The sequence below is a fragment of the Hemicordylus capensis genome, chromosome 2 (assembly GCF_027244095.1).
Source record: "Hemicordylus capensis ecotype Gifberg chromosome 2, rHemCap1.1.pri, whole genome shotgun sequence".
Taxonomy (NCBI): Eukaryota; Metazoa; Chordata; class Lepidosauria; order Squamata; family Cordylidae; genus Hemicordylus; species Hemicordylus capensis.
This window is the reverse complement of record NC_069658.1, coordinates 126852360-126875596: the sequence shown is the minus strand read 5'-3', so window position 1 is coordinate 126875596 and position 23237 is coordinate 126852360. Positions and strand designations below refer to the sequence as shown.

The window sequence follows — 23237 nt, the reverse complement described above, 5'->3', positions numbered from 1 at the left end:
TTGTCGCTCCCCTCCTCACGGTGCTGAACCTGTGCTCGAACCTCAGTTTGTGCACATCCTGATACAACATCCCCAAGAGCACCCATGGAAGCTCTGCCTCTGCACTTACACACTAAGCTCCCCCGCTCCAACACTTACCACATTTGTCTGAAGAGACACTGCTGTACCTGTGGAGGGTGTCTTCCTGTAATTGGGATGCTTGAGTGCCCAGTCTTCCACAGCACAGGAAGGATCAGATTTTAGGGTGTGGGCATGGGTAGTTTAGTGGTAGAGCATCTGAAAGCAGTGTGGGTATGCCAGGGGAATATCCAAGGGTGCTGGATGGAACTACATCTCCCAATTGTCCTTACACATCCTGTCAGCATCTCTTTCATGTACCCCTAGTATTCCTGCACTGATTCCTGATGTCCATTTCATTTCCTCCCAGCCAGCATTGGGTGCCTCTGGTTCCAATCCCTTCATTCCCTGCCACGTTTTGCTCATAACCCTCTCCAGGCTGTTTTTCTACCAAAGAGACAGACTTCCAGTATCTGCCTAGGATGGGGAGGAGGTTGTAAGGAAAAAGCAAAAGGCATGGGAGGGTTTCCAGAACCCACTCCTTCCTTGCTGAGTCTCTGTTTTCACTTGTCCCCATCCCACATTACACAAATTTAGCGACAGCTACTGTGGTCATTTTATTTTATTTTATTTTATTTTATTTCTATACCACCCTTCCAAAAGTGGCTCAGGGCTCATTATTAAAATAAAATATTTATTTTATAAATTAAAATAAAATCAATTAACAGTTAAAATCAGAAACTATGAAAACAACATAAAACCATTAACAATTAAAACATTTAAAACAGTTTTTTTAAAAACCCTGGAAAACCAGGCCAAACATTAAAAGTTTAAAAACTGTTTAAAAACCCTGGAAGGCCAGGCCAAACAGAGAGGTTTTGAGGGCTCTCCTGAAGGCCAATAATGAACTCAAATTGTGGATTTCTGCCAGGAGTGCATTCCACAGCCCAGGAGTGGCTACAGAGAAGGCCCGCCTCTGAGTTGCCACCAGACATGCTGGTGGTAACTGAAGACGAACTTCCTCAGTTGACCTGAACGTGTGGTGGGGATCAGGTAGAGAGTTAGACTCTCTGTTGGCCTCTAATTTGTTTGACTGCAGTGCTATTGATAAAGACTGACCCAAAGCCATCTGCAGAACTTTGTGAGGAGAGGCTGATTTAAAAGTGGATTCATAGCAGAGTAGATCAGTGTAAGAGCTGCCCTGCTTGAGTGCTTAGTTGGAAGTGCAAACAGCTAGAGTGGGGCTGGGGCCGGGGTGTGTCCTCTCATTTACAAGCCCTCTAACATTTCACAAATTGAAACAGGGACACTCTTTTCTGTTTGCAGCATCCCTATTGTTCACCCCAAGGCCCAGAGACGGATTAACGTAGTAGCAAATGTAGCATTTGCTACGGGCCCCGCATTTTCGAGGGCCCCGCACGCCCAGCTTCCAACTGGGAATTAAAGCTAGAACTTTACCTGTTTTATTTGGTCCATGTTAGATAAGATATCCCTTTTCTGCTAAATGTGCCTTTTAAGATAAGGCCCAGCACAGCATCTGTCCAGTGGCTGTTGCTGGTGCCTACCACATTTTTTTCTTTTTAGAGTGTGAGCCCTTTGGAGACAGAGAATCATCTATCTACTCTTTATTTTTCGATGTAAACCACTTTGAGAATTTTGATTGAAAAACGGTATAAAAATGTTCACTGTTGTTGTAGTAAGTGTGAGTTTGTGGTTTGGTCTCCCATACTCCAAAATATAGCAAATGGAAAAATTGAATCACTTTACTATGCAAGTAAATAATTTATGTTTTAATATTTATGTGCATTTTTTTAAATTTAGGGCCCCTTTATAACATATGCTACAGGCCCCGCACTAGCTTAATCCGGCCCTGCCCAAGGCTCACCTACCTGATCCCCACACGTTCATTTTTTAATTGTTGTAAACTGGCCCAATAACTTTCAGAAAAGGGCAGGATATAAATCAATAAAATAAAAACAGAGGCAATCCACTGCCAGCAGTTTGCTAGTCAACAACCCTTTGTTCTGACAGAATCCCCATAGGAATGTATAATTCTTCAATGGATCTGGCTGCACTTTCTAGAGCATATTGGCAACTCAAACACATGCTGCATCATTGATTCTCTGGCAGGAGAAGCAGCATTATGGTACCTTGTTTGTTTGTGCATGCCCTGACATCTAGCCATGTTAGGGTCGGAAAGCATCTGTACCCCACACAAAAATATAATGCTTCAAGAGAGCCTTCTAGATAGCTTTCTACTATGACGACAGTGATATACAAATATGTATATACCAGTCTTCAACTCAAGTTCACAAAGTGGTTTACACAGAAAAATAAATAATACATAAATAAAATGGTCCCCTGTCCCCAAAGGGCTCACAATCTAAAACAGAGGCTGAAATCTCATGAAATGAACAGAGTGACTCTGTCATTTCCATGGAGCAAAGTGGTGGCAAAGACCCTTATTAGGGGAGCGAGCATTTTGCTATACATTGAGGCTATTCATATGTGTGTGCAAAACTGGGCTAAGGGATCCCGGCCCAGTTTTGCAGGCGTGTGTGAACTGCCAGGATCACACCCGATCTACTTAGGTACACTCACCTAAGTAGCCTCCCCTCAAAATGGGTTAGGAGAGCGAGCGTTCACCTAACCCCGGGTTTTTTAATTGTCTGCCAGAGTGCGAGGAGCCTGGGGAGGGGGGATCCCCACGATGCATTGCACCCTCGCGCGCAGTGCATTACAGTATTTCTGGGGGCCTGGATGACACAAGCTCTGCCTGGGCACACGAGGAATCATCTGGAAGCACGAGGAATGCACCCAGCATAGGAGGAGCGGTTGTCTGCGGGGAAGGTAAGTCTAACCTGCCTTCCCCACAGCCCACTCTGAAGCCCTTCTCACTGGTCATGAGAAGAGGCTCATTAAATACTTACAGAGGCAAGGTAATCAATTTTACTACTACTGCTACTGCTACTACTACTATTAAGAATGCTTATATGCTGTTTTTCAACAAAAGTCCCCAAAGCAGTTTACACAGAGAAATATAAATACATTAAAATGAATGAATGAATGAAATGGCTTCCTGTCCCGAAAGGGCTCACAATCTTAAAAAGAAGCATAAGATAGACACCAGCAGCAGTCACTGGAGAGATGCTGTGCTGGGGATGGATAGGGGTGGATATTAGTTATTTGCCATATTAATTAAGCTTGCCTGACATTTTCAAACTTATTCAGAAAATGGACCAGATTGCTCTTAGAAAATTCTGTCCTTTTGCATTAAGCCAAACCTCCCAGTCCACTTTCCAGGCTACTTGTCACTTCCAGGATAGTTTTTTCTTTCTCAAGACCATGTGGCAGAACAGACTGGGGTGGAGAGAGAGCTAAACTGGCCAACTAAAGTCTGCAGGGGAGATGACCCTGCACCCTGCTGCATGCATGGTCTCACCCAGCTCAGTTCTTGGCTTTAAAAATATTATAGGATCATGATATACTCTGACACTTTGCTGCAAAGGATGCAGGAGCAAAAGAGGGAATGGAACATATTTGGGGGGGAGCACCTGCTATATCTTGCCACCACTTGGAGTCATCCCTGCCAGAACGACTATGTGGCACATGTATTCACAGTGATGTCTTTGTTTGGATTGGGTTGGGGTTTTTGCAAAGGCACTCCCAAGGTCTCCCCAAAGGGCAAATTGGGGACCAAATAGTGGTTTACAGGGCCAGGTACTGGAAAATAGGAAGTGTCCCTGTTAAGAGGGGACAGTCAGTTGGCACATAGGTGAGTTGGGAGGGGTATGTAGAATTCTTTCGTATGTTGACTGTGCATCCCTGACCTGGCTCTGCTGCAAAGCGTATTATTCCTCTTCTAGAACTGAAGCACATTTTGGTCCAAATTTCACAATGTGAAGACTGCTAAACATTTGAAAGGGATTTTCTAGGATTGCTTTTTTGATGGAACTCAAAGGAATGCTATAAAAACAGCAGGAACTATTCTGCCCATTCTGGTTGTATGCAGAAGACTGGGATGCAGACGTTCTGCGTGTACAACAGGGTCAAGGCAGCCTTGTATCTTTGTCCTCATCCAGCCACATTGAGCGTTGTCCACAAGCATAGAACTGCAAGTCCCAACCAAAACTGCACCTTTGCAGGGCAGTGGTTAAGACTGGGGGGCAGTGGCTGAGAGTGGTGTTGAAGCCCAAACTAGACAATTGAAGGCCAAACTAGGCATTGGAGACTAGAGATAGCAAACCGGACCACCGCAAACCAGGCCGGTTCAAGCGGTTCAATCACAAACCACTCTGAACTGGTTCGAGCTGGTTTGTCGAACCGACTGGCCCAGACGACTGGTTCGACCAAATTGGTTTGCGTACCTGCAGTTCAGTAGCGGCCGGTGCAGGCACTGCCAGGGCGGCAGCAAGAGGCACCTTTAAGTATAAATGAGAAGGTGCTCACCTCTGCTCTAGCAGCAGCTGCAAGCTGCTCCAAGCTGCAGCAGGGGATCGACTCGGCCACTTGCCTGGCCACTGGCGGGTGATCAGCTCCACGGAAGCCAGGTGAGTGGTGGAGCCAATCCCCTCTCACCTCAGAAAACTGCAACACTGTGTTGCTTGGCTTCAGGGAGCCAAGCAGCCCATTGCCCTGCCTGCTTCTGTGGAGAGAGTGAAGAGCAAGTCAAAGCAGACAGATACCGACAGCCCCATCTCTGGCAACTTCTAAAAAGTCTCTAAAAACTTATTTTTTTCACTGAATTTTTTTTAACTGGACTATGGTTTGAAATTGCTTTAAGGTCTTCATTTTAAATCTGTTTGTTGTTTTTGTAAATTGCCCAGAGATGCAAGTTTGGGGCGGTCTACACATTTTAAAAATAAATAAAAAGGCCTCAAGAGGCTTGTTGTGTGTAGCAAAGCCTCAGGAGAAACCTAGACCAGGGTTTCTTAACCTTGGGCCCCCAGATGTTGATGGACTACAACTTCCATCATCCTCATGCATGTCCATTGTGGCTGGGGATGATGGGAGGTGTAGTCCATCAACATCTGGGGGCCCAAGGTTAAGAAACCCTGACCTAAACTGTTCAGATACATCAGGCTCCAGCAACTTATAGGTTTATCTCTAACACTGGATATAGTTGTAGTTTGCTATATTTATGAATTGTAAAAGTGCCGCCTTTTTAAAAAGTAAAATCTTATGTCATATCTAAGCTGTAAATAGTTCATTTTGTATCTTTGAAACAGTATAGTAGGTTTAAATATGATCCAAAAATAAGTGTAATATATATCTCCCCACAAATGACACGTCCCCCCACCCCATGCCTTAAACATTTCTAGAAATTTTATAACTCTAGATAAACCTCTGTATCCCTGGCAATGTTTTGTCTCTGGCCAGCAGTTCTCTAACTTACAAAACCTGCCCAGTCTGTTCCTGATAACAGCATTCAGATCCACCTACCAAGGACTCAGGTTTTATTTTTCCCTCAGCTTTCTTTCTACAGACAACACTTCCCCAAAACTCTTTAAAAAAAATCTTTTAGCTTTTAAAAAAACTGCATTATCAGACCTCCTACTGGTTTGGCTCTCCCCCCACCCCACAAGTTAATTTATTCAAATGGTGTTAATTAGCACAACTATGAAAGGCAAACAAAATAGTCAAGGCTTGTACGCATTTCCAGTATTCTGTCTCCTGCTGTTTGACACACCGATGTTCAATATAAAAATAACTTTTACAGAAAACATGAAAGCACTCTCAATATTTTTGCAGAACAAACAATGAAATATTGAGCAATGACTGAAATGAAACACAGATCTGATTACTTGATAATGTATAGTCTTTACAAAGACTGTTTGGTGCTTTCTGTTTCCCTTTTGTTTGCTTTTGCCAATGGTTTTGGGGGAGATTGTATGCATCTCCTCTTTCCTCTCAATTGTGCAGGAAGGGTGGAAAGGGCTTCTAACTGGGTTTGAGATGGGCAGCAGGAAAAAGAAAGAGACAAAGGGTTCTACAGTGCTCCGACTAGAACATTAAAAGCTTTTATAACATCTCACATTCCATTTCCAACTGTTTCCCACACTGAATTGTAATTATAAAAACAACTGATCCTCATAAAGAAAACATGTAAGCACTCTTTTATCTGTTTATAGATCCCAACAATATTGTTTCCTTCAATGAGCAGGAATATACACTGTATCCTGCATTCATGCTGAGAGTGAAAGTAGAGAAATCAATCTAATTCATTGACTTTTTCTTTTCTTTTCTTTTCTTTTTTTGAGAAGGGGGTGTTGTTGCTGCAAGAGATATGAAATCATTGAAATGTAGAGCTGGAAGGGTAGGGGCATAGTCATCAAGTCCAGTGCTCTAACAGAGGTAGGATCCTGCCTAAAAATATCATTGTTTATGGGGTGGTATGACTATGATTCTAGTGCAGGATCCCCTTGTATTCAAAATCAACATGTCTGGATTCAAAATTAGGAGGAGGTTAAGGTAAAGTATGTGTGGGGAGGGGAGGGTTTTTTAGCATATATATGGGGACAATTCATATATTAGATTTACTACCAGATGTCTGGAACTGCAGTCCAGCAATGGGCACATCGTATGCTGTTGATGACATGTACAATAATCCCTTTTACACACTGCTTTTGAGTAGAAGAAATGCATTCATCTAGTTGTGAGTTATCAAAAATGATCAAGTGATGTGATAATGACATTTTGTATGGACTGAATCATCAAAGTTTCCATTTCTCCATTCAATCTTCTCGCCTCAGTTAACTGAATCCAACTAAGGTAATCCAACCAAATGCCTTTTTAACCTGTTCTTAAGGACTTCCAGTGATGGAAATTCCATCAGATACTCCCAGCCTACCAATTCACTAGTACATCATTGTCTAACTCTTACTGTTACATAGCTCATCCTGACATTTGGCCTAAAGCTTTTGGTAGAGCTCATTGTTGCTTATCTTACTGCCACATGATTGAAAGCCTCTAAATGCCTGACCCTAGAGCCCTTAAGGCCGGGCCATTGCCTCTGTAGGTTTACTTCAAGCCCACCCTTCTTTCTGACTGCCTGTGAAGCCCCTTTGCTAGCTGAGAGCAGATGTTGTGCCACAGACATTGAAACTTGGTGTTACACTGGCACCTTGCTGCTTCTCCTTGCTCCCATTTTGGCAACGCCTTTCCATTCCTTCCCCTTCCAGTGCCTGTCAACAAACTATTAGAGCTTTCATCCCCCACTCCCTCCTGATCTAGCCCCTGGGAGTTGCTTTCACTGCCTGCCCAACTGCAATCATATCAAGATTGGCAAATACTACCATTTACGATGTGTCTCTGCTTTAACAATAGATTTTATTTTTTTTAAATTAAGTATTATCATTGATGCAAAACCCCCACTCTGCATATAAGAACATAAGAACACCCTGCTGGATCAAGCCCAAGGCATATCTGCTCTAGCATCCTGTTTCACATAGTGGCCCACCAGATTTATTTATTTATTTATTGAATTTCTATACTGACTGATATAGAAATCTCCGGGCAGTGTACAAGTTAAGACATAATAAAAAACAATATAAAACAGATAAAATTCATAAAACAGTATGTATGTATGTATGTATGTATGTATGTATGTATGTATGCATGTATGCATGTATACATATACCTCACAGGCAAGAGGTATATGTGTATGCCCTCTCTCCTGCTGTTGCTCCCCTGCAACTGGTTTTGAGAGGCATTGTGCCTCTGATGCTGGAGATGGCCCTCAGGCACCAGACTATTAGCCATTGATGGACCTGTGCTCCATGAATTTGTCTAAGCCCCTTTTAAAGCCATCCAAGCTGGTGGCCATCACCACATCCCATGGCAAGGAATTCCATAGATTAATTATAAGCTGTGTGAAAAAGTACTTCCTCTTGTCGGTCCTAAATTTCCCGACCATCAGTTTTGTGGGAAGACCCCTGGTTCTAGTGTTATGAGAGAGGGAGAAAAAATTATCTCTGTCCACCCTCTCCACTCCATGCATAATTTTATACACCTCAATCATGTCTTCCCTTAGTCGCCTCTTTTCCAAAGTGAAGAGCCCCAGATGCTTTAGCCTACCCTCATAATGAAGGTGCTCCAGGCCCCTGATCATCTTTGTTGCCCTCTTCTGCGCCTTTTCCGGTTCTACAATATCCTTCTTAAGATAGGGTGACCAAAGCTGTACACAGTACATCAGATGTGGCCGCACCATAGATTTGTATAAGGGCATTATAATAGTAGCATTTTTATTTTCAGTCCCCTTCCTAATGATTCCTAGCATGGAATTAGCCTTTTTTCACAGCTGCCGCACACTGAGTTGACACTTTCAGTGAGCTGTCCACCACAACCCCAAGATCTCTCTCCTGATCAGTCACCGACAGCTCAGATACCATCAGCGTATATGTGAAGCTGGGGGACGAGGGAGGTTTGCCTCAATATGCATCACTTTACACTTGCTTACATTGAACCACATTTTCCAGTTTGTCACCCATTCCCCAAGTTTGGAGAGACCTTTTTGCAGCTCCTAACAATCTGTTCTGGATTTCACTACTCTAAATAGTTTCATATCATCGGCCACATTGCTGCTTACCCCAACTTCTAGATCATTTATGAACAAGTTAAAGAGTGCTGGTCCCAGTACCTTTCCCTAGGGCACCCCACTTCTCACTTCCCCACATTGTGAAAACTCTCCATTTATACCTACCCTCTGTTTCCTGTCCTTCAACCAGTTACAGATCCTCATATGAACCTGTCCCCTTATCCCATGACTGCTAAGTTTACTCAAGAGCCTTTGGTGGGGAACTTTGTCAAAGGCTTTTTGGAACAACCAGACCCCTTTTATCTATATGCTTGTTGACACTCTCAAAGAACTCCAAAAGGTTAGTGAGGCAAGACTTGCCCTTGCAGAAGCCATGCTGGTTCTCCTTCAGCAAGGCCTTTTCTTCTATATGTTTGGCAATTTTGTCCTTAAATATGCTTTCCATCAATTTACCCGGCACCAAAGTTAAGCTGACTGGCCTGTAATTTCCTGCATCTCCTCTGGATCCTTTTTTGAAAATCGGAGTCACATTGACTACTTTCCAGTCCTCTGGCACAGAGCCTGATTGTAGGGACAAGTTACATATTTTTGCTAGGAGATCAGCAATTTCATATTTGAGTTCCTTCAGAATGCTTGGTTAGATGCCATCTGGCCCTGGCAATTTGTTAATTTTTAGTTTTTCAGGACAGTTTAGAACATCTTCCATTGTCACCTCAAACTGGCCCAGTTCTTCAGCCGCTAAACCTGAAAAGCTCAATTCCAGAGAAGGTATATGGTCAGTATCCTCCACTGTGAAGACAGATGCAAAGAGCTCATTCAGCTTCTCCGCAATTTCCTTATCTGCCTAAATAATCCTTTTCACACCCTTATCATCTAAGGGACCAACTGCCACCCTGCCAGGTTTTCGACTTCTGATATATTTAAAGAAGGTTTTTTTATTTCCCTTGATGCTCCTCAAACTCATTTTACATCCCTTATTGTCTCCTTGCATTTCCTTTGCTAAAGTTTATGTTCTTTTCTGTGTTCTTCATTTTCTCTCCATTTTCTGAAGGAAGTCGTCTTTTCTTTTATAGCTTCCCTGACCCTACTTGTTAACCATGCTGGGGTCCAACTGTGCTTCTAGTATTGTGGTTTTAAATAGGTTCCATGCTTTCTGGAGTGATTTGACCCTCCTGACTTTCCCTTCCAACTTCCTTTTTACCAGTCCTCTCATTTTTGAGATTTCCCTTTCTGAAGTCCAACGAATCTATGTAGGACTTCCTTGACAATTCTCCACTTGCATATATGCTGAACTGGATCATACTATGGTCACTGCTACCCAATGGTTCTGCAACCCTGATATCTCGCACCAGGTCCTGGACACCACTCAGGATTAAGTCCAAGGTCGCCATGTCTCTGGTTGGTTCCACAACTAACTGTTCTAAGGCACAGTCATTTAGCATGTCTACAAATTAGGCCTCTCTTTCATTACCTGTAAGTGAATTCACCCAGTCTATGTGTGAGTAGTGGAAGTCCCCCATTATTACTGCCTTTTCTCTTTGGCGCCTCTCTTATTTGTTTCTCCAACTCCAGGTCACTCTCAGTGCTTTGATCCAGAAGATGATAACATGCCCTTAGTAATACGTTTCCTTTCAGTCCTCGTAATGTTACCCATTATGATTCTGTGGAAGACTCTGGTCCACCTAGGTTTTCTGACTTGTTGGAATCTATCCCTTCTTTGATGTACAGTGCTACTCCTCCCCCAATCCTCCCCTCCCTGTCCTTTCTGTAGCGTTTATATCCAGGAATAATCATGTCCCACTGGTTCTCACCATTCCACCTGGTTTCCGTTGCACCCACTATATCTATGTTTTCATTAGTAACTAAGGACTCCAGCTCACCCATCTTTATTCAGAGGCTTCTGGCATTGGTATATAGATACTTATATGCCAGGTCCCTCACCTGATGTTGACATGTGCTATCCCTCTTTCCATCATTTGACCTATTTGGCAAGCTGCCCTGTGTTTCCTTCTGCTCAACTGCTGGCTACACTCTGTCCCCTTCTGGTTTATCTGAAACATGTGCACCCTCACACCTTAGGGGATTTAGCTGGCCAAACCAGATACCACCCAGTTTCTGTTGGCAATCCACCAGGCATCATTTTAAAAGCTGCTCTGCAACCTCCTTGATTTTAAGCTCCAGCAGTCTGGTTCCATCTTGGATACAAGACCTTAAAGGTTGAAAGTGATTTTTGTTTTATAATTTTATTTACAATTATTCTCAATGAATTAAGCAAAGTAATGATCATAAGGTGTTATATTTATTTGTTCATGAGCTGAGTTTGATCTGTTGTTTTTTGTAGTTTGTTTTCTTTTGTACATTTCTGCAAAAATGGAGATTAGATTTTTTTTTTTTTTAAGCTTTATTTATTTGTTTCAATAGCCCTGTCTCTGAGCATATTGCTTCTCTGGGGAACTCTAACATTGGTGCTTGCTTGGTCCAAACTGTGGTCCATCTGTTATTCATACTTTGATTCTGAGCAAAAATTTCTCCAAGTTAATCCAAAGCATCAATGCACATGTGTGTAGTATACATGTGTGTGAACAAGTGTGGTAATGTAGTGTGCAAGTGTCAGACTAGAACCCTAAGTTCATACATTAAACTCCTGCAGCAAAAAGGAGTTCAACAAAACACCCAATAATTTGACCTACTCAATGTAGTGTTGCACAAACTCTGGTAACGTCTAGGTGGTGGAGCCATGTGAGTGGAGTCAGTGGCATGTTTCCTTCCCATGTCAGAGTTGCTTTCCCTGATTTATTGAGGCCTGGGGAAGGAACAACAATACTGGAACCAACTTTATCATTTTTTTATCTAACAAACATTCCCAGATGTCAGGAACTTAAACCTAAAAGATATCAGGTTTCAGACCCACTGCCTGTCAATTGAAGGGACCAGAAATTAATAGCATACTCCAACAGGCAAGAAGTCACATCCTGAGATGACAACCCTAGGTCTGAAGGGCAGATAAAGGAAATGCAACCCAAGACAGACCAGCAGGATGTGTTGATAGACAAAAGTCCAGGGAAGGGCAGGGCAAGGCACAGGAGTCTGCAGCATAGTTGGCAAATTGCTCAGCCTGGGGAACCAAACCTGAAGTAGCAGTTATTGAAGGCCAGTGTGGCCCCTGTCAGTTCTCCAGGTCATCTAATCTGGCTAGGCTGATGGGTTCACCGTCATGCTATTATTCAGGTGCCTTTGAAGACCAACAAGGAAGATGTTATTTAAGGCCAGCATGGCCCCTGTTGGCTTTCCAGATCACCTGATCTAATTGGGCTGATGATGAGCCACAGTACACCATCCCACCATTATTGCTGTGGTGCTGCATAGTAGCAAGGATCAAATCAGTCGTTTGGTCAGTAAGGTACCTGGGTCATACGGTCAGATTCCTCAGTCTGAGCTTCTAGAGTACCAAGCACAGCCATAGAGGCAACTAACTAGGCAACCAGCCATTGTGCCAAAATTTCAGCTGTCCCTGCCTCAGTTATTTAAGTGTCTTGGACACAGAATCACTGTATGTGGTCTGGGTGCGTATATGTATAAGGCTGTTCATATGTTCCCTGTATCCAGTATGCTGTAAGCAGGATTTTGAGGAACCACACAGATTGGTTTCAACACACTATATTATGTTATACACAAAGGCTGTTCTCATGCGCAGCCAAGACCAGGTTTGGCTACACCTGAGAACCACTGGGAGCTGTGCAGCTCTTGGTGATGCCTCAGCGGCAAACCCATTTACGGAGCCCACCTGTTAGCTGAAGTTAAGGGAGTGCTAACTGGGGTCTGGGCTAACTGCTCGTGTGTCAGTGCTGCACAGCACTGATGCAGTGGAAGGCTCTTGCCAGGGGACCCCCAACATGTGGGGACTGTGGGATTTCTGGGAGCCAGGATGACACGTCCTGGTCCCCAAAACCTCTGTGCTGCCTGGGGCAGCTGGTGACTGTCTGGGCAGGCGATCATCGTACCCAGCAAGGACTGAGCTCTGCATGGAAAGTAAGTTTCAGCAGCCTTCCCCACTGCCTGCCCAGTAGTCCTCTCATGGGATTGTGAGAAAGGGCTCACCGTTTTATGAGGGAATTATTGATAGCCTTGTTTAAATAAGTAATGTGAACATTGGCTCCCAGGCTGTGACCGAACCATTGACACCATGTAGTCCAAATGGAAATTCAGAACTGCTGGATTTTTTTTGTACCAGTTTTGCATTTCAAAGAATCCAAAAACAAATGCCAGGAGAGGTCTCAAGTGCTTCTGGAGAGATCAGATGGAGCTGTTAACTAATCATTTCAAAGCAGCTTTGTTCATTGTTCACTAGTGCACTGACCTCCATGTTAGGTCTTGTGTTCAAGCAGCATATAAGCGAATGGAAACCTGATTTTTATCACTGCATTAAAAATGTGTAAGTGGGACAAGGAGTAAGGAATGAAAAAGAAAAAAGAGGGACTTTTCACTTAGGAACAGTTTGTCTCTTTGTCTTTCTTAGCTGTGAGAGCTATAGTGTCCAAAGGGCTTTGGCAGATCTGCCAGTGCAAGTCTTACTCCAGCACCCCTGTGTGTTTTGGCCGGGTCCTGACATCGCCTCCTCCCTTTTTGCAGTCCCAGGGAACAAAAACAGGCTGTCTCTCCAGCCCCTGGTCGGCTGCCATTTGACTCACGAGTATACCCCTTAGGTTCTGGCAGCCCTTTGGGGGTTGTGAGGTTTTGATGCTTTGTTGCAACATCCTTCTCTAGCAAAGAGAGGCCTTAGTTGCAGACAGAGATTATGGAAATAGCTCGGAAAACAAGTACATCTATTGAAAACTCTGGAATAAAAAAAACGGATAATATCACTGAGGCAATTGTGAGTTACATTGTGGAGTTTATAGGTGATAAACTGCAACACTGTGAATCAAACTTGTTGTAAAATGTAGATCCGAGCTCTTTTCCCTTCGTCATACCTTAAACACCCTTCAGACTTGGATCAAGCTCCTTGCTTGTGCAAATATCTCCAAGTCCGGAGCATATTGAGATAATGTTTTCTAAGGCCATACAAAACGAAAATCCTTCAGCCCTGTATTCCTTGGCATGTTAGTGTGTGTTAATAGATATTATTACTGTCAGAAGCCGTGGCAAGCATCACCTCACCCTTTTAACCCAAACTAGCTACAGAGAACTACAGAGAGCATAAAGAAACACATTCCCATCATATTTTTATCAGCTTTGCACTACTTGACTTTGTCACCCTGTAGCATAGTTGTCCACAGTTGAGCCTGTCACAGTTTTGCAACTAAAATGATAACTCCAGGGGTGCTCTTCTTCCTCTGAACCTGTTTACTGTTCGCTTCATGCATTAGATGGATCAGATAGGAAATGAATTCTCTGCATGGCAGAAGTACCAGTACAAAAGCATGATCCTCCCAGGCTGCATTCAGGAAAAAATGATCAAACTCCTTTGATCAGCATTCACTGGAAAGGCCCAAATCACAGGTCCTGATAGATTTTCGGTTGCACCTTAATTCCAAATGAAGTGAAGTTTAGTTTGGTGAGTTTGGGGCACAGCTGGACATAACTAGCAATTCTTTTACTTGCACGGCTTCACCTGACAGATGGAGGGGGGCCTAAATGAATCTCGGCAGTCTGCTCTTCCAAGATTGAAATCTCCTCTCAAGGTCATCTAATGGGGGCTTCCTGCATGTTCCCAGGCTAGACAAGAGTGCTACCACACCACCTGCCACATGTTGTCAGACTTTGCTTTGGAGAAGCCCAGGAGCAAAATTGCAAGGCTGTGCAGGTCAAGGTTGAGGCGTGTTTCCAGAGTTATGAAAGGCAGTCACACCACTCTTAAACACAGTATGCCTAGCACCAGCCGCTGTTGGAAATCACTCGTGTTTCGTAAGAACACAGAGCACCAGTATTTTGTATGTTTTTTAAGGAAAGGAGAAATTCAGTGGGCTGCGCAGTTGTAGCACAAGAAAGAAAAGGGGCATTCCAAAGCTGCTGCAAAATAGTCTTCAATATGAAATGTTTGGTGTAAAAAAAAAAAAAGCTACCAAAAACTTGGAATGCATTGCATATCCTTCAGATTAATACAACTAGCCCACATTCGTGTGGGATCCTAATAAAAGAATTAGACAATTTGATCACCCATCGTCCACCCAAAATAGACATAATGTCCTAGATATAGGAATAAAATCACCCCTTCTTTTGTCATTTTGAACATTGGCCTAGTAAATGATAACCTTCTTACCTGTAAACGTTTTATTTGAAACTCAATGTTTTTTGAGATGCTTTCATGAACCAGATGTTTTTAAGATATAGTAGTTCGTTACCTAGTTATTTCCTGTGTCAGATATAAGGATTACTGGAGGAATTTATATCCACATAAAATGAATTCATTATATATCTGAGTTAGAGTAAGAATAGACTTTAAAAAAGGAAAAACAAGCAAGTTATTCTTGCCAGCCAGTTTTGGCCAGAGACTCTAATGCTGACGTATTTCTCTAAGTTATTATTTTCTGTATACTGTAGTAACAAAAATGTTTAGAATAAAAAAGAGGTGAATTCAGATGGATCTCAGGATGTCTTACACACCTCAACTTGGCTCTTGGGCAAATTGTAAGTGTGGCTGTGTTAAGACTTTGAATTAAGATTAGTAACAACACCCGTGAAAGTGTATTGGTATTATTAGGCTGGTTTGCAGTATTTCCTGTGGTGACAATCCACTCTGCTCCTGTGAGAGCACTGTGCACATGGGCAATGCATGTATGTTCCGGTTTGCATGAATTGCAGTAGAGAAGGGTGAACAGTAGGGAATTTGATGCGCAACATGGCTGGGAAAGAATGAAAGAGGTTCAAGAAAGGGATGAATATATGCCTTGTGGTTTTCATATTGATTTGGGTTTCGATGATTCAGATGAATAATGCCCTATGTTTTTCTTATTGATTCTTAATTGTGCATAATATAATGAGGCTATTCACATATGCATGTAAAACTGGGCAAAGGGAACCCAGCCCACATTTGCATGTGTGTGTGTGTGTGTACTGCTGGGATCAGGACGATCCTAGTGGCACCACAGCGGCAAACCCACCAATGAAGCCTCCATTTAAAATGAGCATAAGGTTTCTCTCATTTTAATGATCATCTGTCAGCTGTGGCTGCAAGCAGCCACAGCTAGCAGACTCAGGGAGAGAAGCGGGATCTCCATAATGCACCGCGGACTTGAGTGGTGCATTATTGTAGCTCTGGGGGCAGGCAAAGCAGGGTGGGGTGTCCCGGCACCCCGACCCTCGGAGCTTCTGGCAGCAGCCGGTGCTTGTCTGGGCGGACAATGCACCCGCCCAGGGAAGGCAGAATGATTGTCTGCAGTGAGGTAAGCTCTTTAGGGCTTCCTGCCTGCCAACCCTGTAGCCCTTTCTCACTGCTCGTGAGAAATGTTGAATTGTTGAATAAATTGTTTTTGCTTGACAGTTTAATTATATGTAATCCTTATGAGTGCTGTATGATGGAAAGGCAGCCTAATCCTCTATAATAAAACCCTTGGTTGTAATCCCGTGTCTTTGCGGCCCGTGTCTTTCTTGGCCATTCTGGGCATGCGCAGAGCGCATGCCCAGAACATCCGAGAAAGATACGGCCACCCAAACACGGGTGGCCATGTTGGAAAGAGCGGCGGGCCAAGAAAGAAGTACGGGGAGGGAGAAGCTGGGATCGGGGAGGGCAGAGGCGGCGGCGGCGGCAGGTCCAGCCCAACCACTGCCAAAGCCGGGCAGCGGGGAAGAAGGCGGCGGCGGGAGAAGCCGGTCGAGGCAGCGGCAGAGCCACCGCCTCGGCCAGAGAACATGTTATGGCTGAGCGGCCACAAGACTGGGCCCGCTGGCGGTGGTGGAACTTAGCCCACTGGCAGCCGCCGGCAGGGAGACTGGCCCGCTGGCGGCGGTGGCCGCTGCAGGGCGACTGGGGCCAATGGCGGAGGTGGCGGGGAGAGGACTGGGCCTGGCCTGTTGGCGGCGGCGGCCGCCGCGATGGGCTGGGCCCTCTGGCGGCAGCAGCCACACTCGGGGAGAGAGGGAACCCACCACGGCCCGCAGCAGCAGCGGCACTCTTTACAGCGGAACTCTCCGCCCGGCCAAAGATCACGACAAAGAGAAGGAATAAAGGAAACAAAAAAGACCCGGTTGTACTTCATAAATGCACTTGCAGACATCCTATGAGTCCCCCTGCTACCTCCGCCGGGTATAACGAGAAACTACTTCACACACATGAGAAACGGGTGTGACTGTGACGCTAATGCTGCTGCGATCCTATAAATCCTTGGGGCAGAGAGAGCCATGGCTTACTGCACGGAAGGGCAGAAGGTATGAGGCCCCCTCCCAAAACACTCCCAGAAACAACCCAGTGCCGACAGCTGCCTCTTTTCGGTTACTACACAATACAAAATACACAAGAGCAGCACCCCCCCCCCACTAGAGCCCGTTATTTAAACGGGCTTAAAAATACTAGTATTAAATAAATGGAAGCAAAGTGGCCAAGAGACTGGGTTACATATCGGGATGTCCCCAGTTCATATCCTTTGCCTGCCATGAGCTGAACAGGTAGCCTATTCCCTCTCAGCCCCCCAACTGCAATACAGAGATGATAACACTGACCTACCTTCCAGGGTTGTTTTAAGGATTACAGAAAGATACCAAACCCTTTCTGTAATCCAGAGCTGCACAACTCTGGCCCTCCAGCTCTTTTGGACTACAGCTCCCATCATCCACAGCCACAATGGCCAACAGTCATGTATTATGTGAGTCGTATTCCAATGTCTACAGAAGAGCTGAAATTATGCAGCCCTTCTGTAATCTGCAAAACAACCCTGTATTATTTTCCACATATTATCTCCATACCATCATTGTGCTAAGTACTGTTATATAGAACTTTTCATTTATTATGCAGAAATATTAATGATAACCAAGTTCTATTAAACATATACACAAGTGAAGTAAGAATGTGAATAAATAAATCACTGTGAAACCTCTGGCTCGTATGTCCATTCAAAAAGTCACTGGAGAGCAATGATAGGAATGGTAGGCAAGCAGTTATTTAGGAGCATCTCTGAACTTCAGGAAAAACTAGTCTGTGTTCAAGGCGGGGGGAACTGTATAGTATTTGGAAAGTTTCTGACAATGAGGCTTTTCTTAAGCTAACTTACTCTCTCTGTTTCCCCCCTTCCCTCTTGGCAGGCCTGTGACGGAGGATTAGACGACATCAGTGGAGTCATGCTTCACACAGCCATATCATGCTGGCAGCCATTTCTAGGTCTGGCTGTGCTGCTAATTTTCATGGGCTCCACCATCGGCTGCCCAGCCCGCTGTGAATGCTCGGCACAGAACAAATCTGTCAGCTGTCACCGGAGGCGCCTGATGGCCATCCCCGAGGGCATCCCCATTGAGACGAAAATCCTGGACCTTAGCAAGAACAGGCTGAAAAGTGTCAATCCCGAGGAATTTGCTGCTTTCCCGCTGCTTGAGGAGATAGATCTCAGTGACAACATCGTTGCCAATGTAGAACCGGGAGCCTTTAACAATCTTTTTAACTTGCGCTCCTTGCGACTGAAAGGAAACCGTCTGAAACTGGTCCCTTTAGGGGTGTTCACCGGACTGTCGAACTTAACAAAGTTAGATATCAGTGAGAATAAGATTGTCATTCTGCTGGACTACATGTTCCAGGATCTGCACAACCTAAAGTCCCTCGAGGTTGGGGATAATGACTTGGTTTATATATCCCACAGGGCCTTTAGTGGACTGTTTAGCCTGGAGCAGCTCACTCTGGAGAAATGCAACTTAACAGCTGTACCAACAGAAGCCCTTTCCCACCTTCACAACCTCATCAGCCTGCACCTGAGACATCTCAACATTAACCTTTTGCCTGCATATGCCTTTAAGAGATTGTTCCGCCTGAAAAACCTAGAAATAGACTATTGGCCTATGCTGGACATGATGCCTGCCAATAGCCTCTATGGCCTGAACCTCACTTCTCTCTCCGTCACCAGTACTAACCTGTCCACCATACCTTATTCTGCTCTGAAGCATTTGGTGTACTTGACACACCTGAACCTCTCCTACAATCCCATCAGCACCATTGAGTCAGGCATGCTTGCAGACCTGGTGCGCCTGCAGGAGCTTCACATAGTGGGGGCCCAGCTACGCATCATTGAGCCCCATGCTTTCCAAGGACTCCGGTTCCTGCGGGTGCTTAATGTGTCCCAAAATTTGTTGGAAACCATAGAAGAGAATGTGTTCCATTCTACCAAAGCCCTGGAAATCCTCAGCATAAACAACAACCCTTTGGCTTGTGACTGCCGCCTGCTTTGGATATTACAAAGGCAGCCCATGCTACAGTTTGGCAGCCAGCAGCCCATGTGTGCTGGCCCAGACATCGTCAAAGAGAGGCCATTCAAAGATTTCCACAGCACTGCCCTTTCTTTCTACTTCACTTGCAAGAAGCCCAGGATACATGACAAGAAGCTGCAATACTTGGTAGTGGAGGAAGGGCAGACAGTACAGCTCATGTGCAGTGCTGATGGTGACCCTCAGCCGACCATTGCCTGGATGACGCCACGACGGAGACTGGTCACCACAAAGTCAAACGGAAGAGCTACAGTGCTGGGAGATGGCACACTGGAGATCCGATTTGCCCAAGATCAAGACAGTGGGCTCTATGCTTGCATTGCCAGCAATGCTGCTGGGAATGACACCTACTCAGCCACCCTTACCGTCAAAGGGTTTGCCTCGGATCGTTTCCTTTATGCGAACAGGACTCCTATGTACATGACAGACTCCAATGACACCAGTTCCAATGGAACCAATGTGAATACATTTTCCCTGGACCTTAAGACAATACTGGTGTCAACAGCCATGGGCTGTTTTACATTCCTTGGGGTGGTTTTATTTTGTTTCTTACTTCTTTTTGTGTGGAGCCGAGGGAAAGGCAAGCATAAAACCAACATTGACCTCGAGTATGTCCCCCGTAAAAACAATGGTGCAGTGGTGGAAGGTGAGGTACCTGGACCCCGCAGGTTCAATATGAAAATGATTTGATGATTATGCTGCTAGCATTATGGTTTCTCCCCCTCTCCTGTGGCATTCTAACACATTCAACTAGCCTGGCATGTAGGGATTGCCAGGCCCCTCAGGCAGCTCCATGTGGTTGTCATGGTGTCAAATAGTACATGGAAACCAGGAAGACTATCTGAGGTTGTACAGCAAAGCCTCTCGTTTTGAGGCTGTGTGTGTGTTCGGGCTTTTTGCAGAGTTGGTATACAGTACTAATTGTTTGCATTGCAAATTTTTTGGCATTCTGGGGATCTCAGTAACGAACTGTCAGCTCATGTTCACAGACAATTGCTCAAAACATTTTCTACCACTACAAAAAAGAAGAAGAAGGAAAAAACCCTACAGTGTAGGATTTACATATTTAAAAGAAAAGAGACACATTTGTCTATGACATAACTCTGCAGTGAAATTTGTATCTATAGATCTCATTTGCTAAAGCCTCGCATCATACATACCTTCTAGTTGGTTTGGCACCACAAGATTAATGTATTACTGTTGGGTTTTTTTAAATATACATATTTACTGTGTACATTTTAAAGCAATACAAATGAGAGGTTTTGTTCCTTCCACAGTAACTGACCCGTGTGATGTCACTCTTCCCATAATTACAGCCAAATTCCCAAATCAGACCTCTGTAGTCACCAATGAAAGATGCTGTCCAGTGTCTACCCTTATGTCAGACAGAGAGGAACTGCTGAGGCAGGCAAAAATTATGGTGTCCTGTTGCTCTTCTCTTCATGTAAAGAAAAGGCATGTGCCTAATTTTGATATAGAATTGAATATTTTTTTAAAATACCTGTGAGATCACGCTGGACCAGCTTACTGTAAAAGAGTCTGAGGTCCAACTTCCTAGTCATTGTTGGCATCAAAAGCTGGCAAATTACACTAGATGATAGTGCTGTGTTCTTTTTATTTTATTTTTCTCCCATCTCTCTGTTTTAATTTCGAATCCATTGTTAAAATGTTAATGTGTACTTGGAGAAAGAAGCAGGGTAATGCATTCTGCCATACTCCTAGGGAAATGCCATCAGAACTGAATTTATGGAAGCAAATTAAAACATGCACAAAGTTGGCTGTCAGGAATAAACTCCTCCTTGATACCAATAAACCAGAGGTAGCCATGCATAATATGAGAAGATGCCACTCAACAAAATGTCCTCACATGATAGCTTCCATAAGGCCAACGTACTGCCAAATTTCAAGCCACAGACCATTTTGTATTTAGAAAATGTAGACTGTTCCACACTGTTGCTTGTTTTTCCTCACACAGATAATCTCTGGGGACATGACCCTGTGGAGAAAAGCTTAGGGGCACAATTTCATTTTTCAATAAGTGGGGAGAGGTAAGAGTCGTCAGTAGAGGGACAAGAGCATGGCGCAAAGGCCTACTCTTGGATACATTCAAGATTAAACTGGGGGGGAGAACCAAACCTATGTATTTTAGAGCATTTGTTATGATTTTTTTTTAATACCTCATGATAATTATAGCAGTTGTACAACACAGGACAAACAGGCACCTTTTTTTAGCAAATGTATTTGTGCCTTTAGCATACATACCTAGTATATAGTCCCATTTAATTGTTTAGAAACAATAGTATAGATCCAGTGGGCGATAGGTGCTCCTGAGGAATAACCAGATGTGTTCTGAAACATGGAGTAGGAGAAAGTGACAGCCCTCTCTGGTGGAGAAATATACTGGAGGGGCACATGAGGGGTTTATCTACAAAGTACTGCTACCATCTTGGAAAATGCTATCAAGTGGCTACGTATCTCACTGGTTCATCATACTTTCTCCTTCCATTTGTAACCTAAAGTTGATCATTTCAAGAAAACAGTGTGGTAAAAAGCACTGTATGAACTGGCTCTTAGAAAGAAAAAAAGCTAAAATCCCATTCCTTGATTATTTTATAATTTCTTGATTGCTTTAATTATTGCTGTTTCCATTTTAGTAATTGTATTGCCTTGTCTTTTCCCAATATGAAAAAGAATATGTTGTGGTCAAGAGGAATTAAAGCTTGGGGAATAATAATGTAAGTGTGTGGCAAAATTGCTGATGGTCCAGTTAGAATGATACCCTACCGGCCTACACAATTAGAAAGGGGTTGTGCCGAGAGTGAGCCCATCCTGATGTCTTCTGCGGATGTTCCAGCATCTTCCCAGTACATTTCTTGCTCACATGAGTGGGGCTGTTCATCTGTGTGGGGCTGTTCATCCTTTGGAGTGTGTGTGAGTCATTCAGATGAACAGCCCTCACATGCAATAAAGGGACATGCCTGGAGGTCCATAGGATGTAATGATTGTTACACTCTCGGCATGTCCCCTTTTGAATCATGTGGGCTGGTAAGGCATCATCTGAACTGATCCAGCCCTATGCTGCCCTTGTTGTTGTTGTTCTGTGTTCTTCCTCTCAAGATAATGCAAAAAAAAAAGGGCTTCAAATTGGAAATGGCATTGTGACATAATGTTGGAATGACAAAAAATCGGGGCTGTGAAGAATCAGCATGTTCTGATTCTGGTTCAACATCACAACATTCTCGCTGATATGACCCAGACATTTGTTCCCTCAGATCTCTGCCTGCTATCCATGGAGTCATTTTAAAATGTTACTGAGGTACTACAAAAAACAATTATCAGTGAGTGAGCATTTCTTTTTCTTTTGAAGAAAGGTTTTTAAAAAACATATATCCGTTACAAAGGAGATTTTTCAAAGCCATGTAAGGGATTTAAGATGCATCTATAGAAGATATGTATCCAAATTTAATATCTGATTTTTCAGTGAATGTAAGAAATCTAAGTCATATTGCCTATGACTGAGATTTCATAGCAGTTTTAAGGGATTTAAATGCATTTTCCACTCAATTCCACAGATGTTTTTCTAAATCCATAGGATTTAGAATGCAATAAAGTCAAAATACTGATTGTGCTAAAGAACATGGTGTCATTCACAGTTTTGTTTTCAGATCAATGTAGGGACATTTAGACTCATTTTCCATCAATATCAATAGATGGTTTAACACCCCTGGTATTTATGATCAGACCAATATATATCTATGGTGCTGACATATGTTACATTTAGCTTGCATAGTTCTTGATACATCCTGTTCAGTGCATATTCATTCATGATGGCAGAGTATGTCTAATGGCGTGGCATGGTTGAGGCACCTCTGTGAACTCTAAAAACAGTAAGATTGTACAGCAAGGGACCAGGGTGAGGCAACATTAATGTGGGAGAAATCACACCATTAGCCCTTCTTTCTGATATTAGGCACAAATTTTCTAATGTGACAGCAGCTTGGGAGCTGACTTCCTGTAGCTACTTCCTGTAGCATGGGACCATCTAGATAAAGGCACTACTTGTACGAAGACCAATGTTCCCCATCCTCCTGGTTCTTTCATGGTGAGAAAGAGACATGCAATTGGTCCCACACACATGTCTCATGTATCTAAAGGGTCTTGGAGCCATGTAGGATGACACCATAGAAGTACTATAGATGAAACTGCTTCTACAACACTGCCAAGTAAGTGTGAATAGACCTTC

The 23237-nt window shown here is 43.8% G+C and overlaps 1 protein-coding gene across 14 annotated transcripts in view; it reads left to right on the top strand.

Annotated features, from left to right (window-relative positions):
• LINGO2 (leucine rich repeat and Ig domain containing 2) overlaps positions 1–21728 on the top strand; it is a 937252-nt gene extending 915524 nt beyond the window's left edge. For all 14 annotated transcript variants that reach the window (XM_053298208.1, XM_053298207.1, XM_053298206.1 and 11 more), the window contains one exon: positions 17828–21728. In XM_053298208.1, coding sequence (XP_053154183.1) covers positions 17864–19684 — 1821 coding nt within the window. In that variant the 5' untranslated portion in view covers positions 17828–17863 and the 3' untranslated portion in view covers positions 19685–21728. The remainder of the gene's footprint in view (positions 1–17827) is intronic.
• The last annotated feature ends 1509 nt before the right edge of the window (positions 21729–23237 follow it).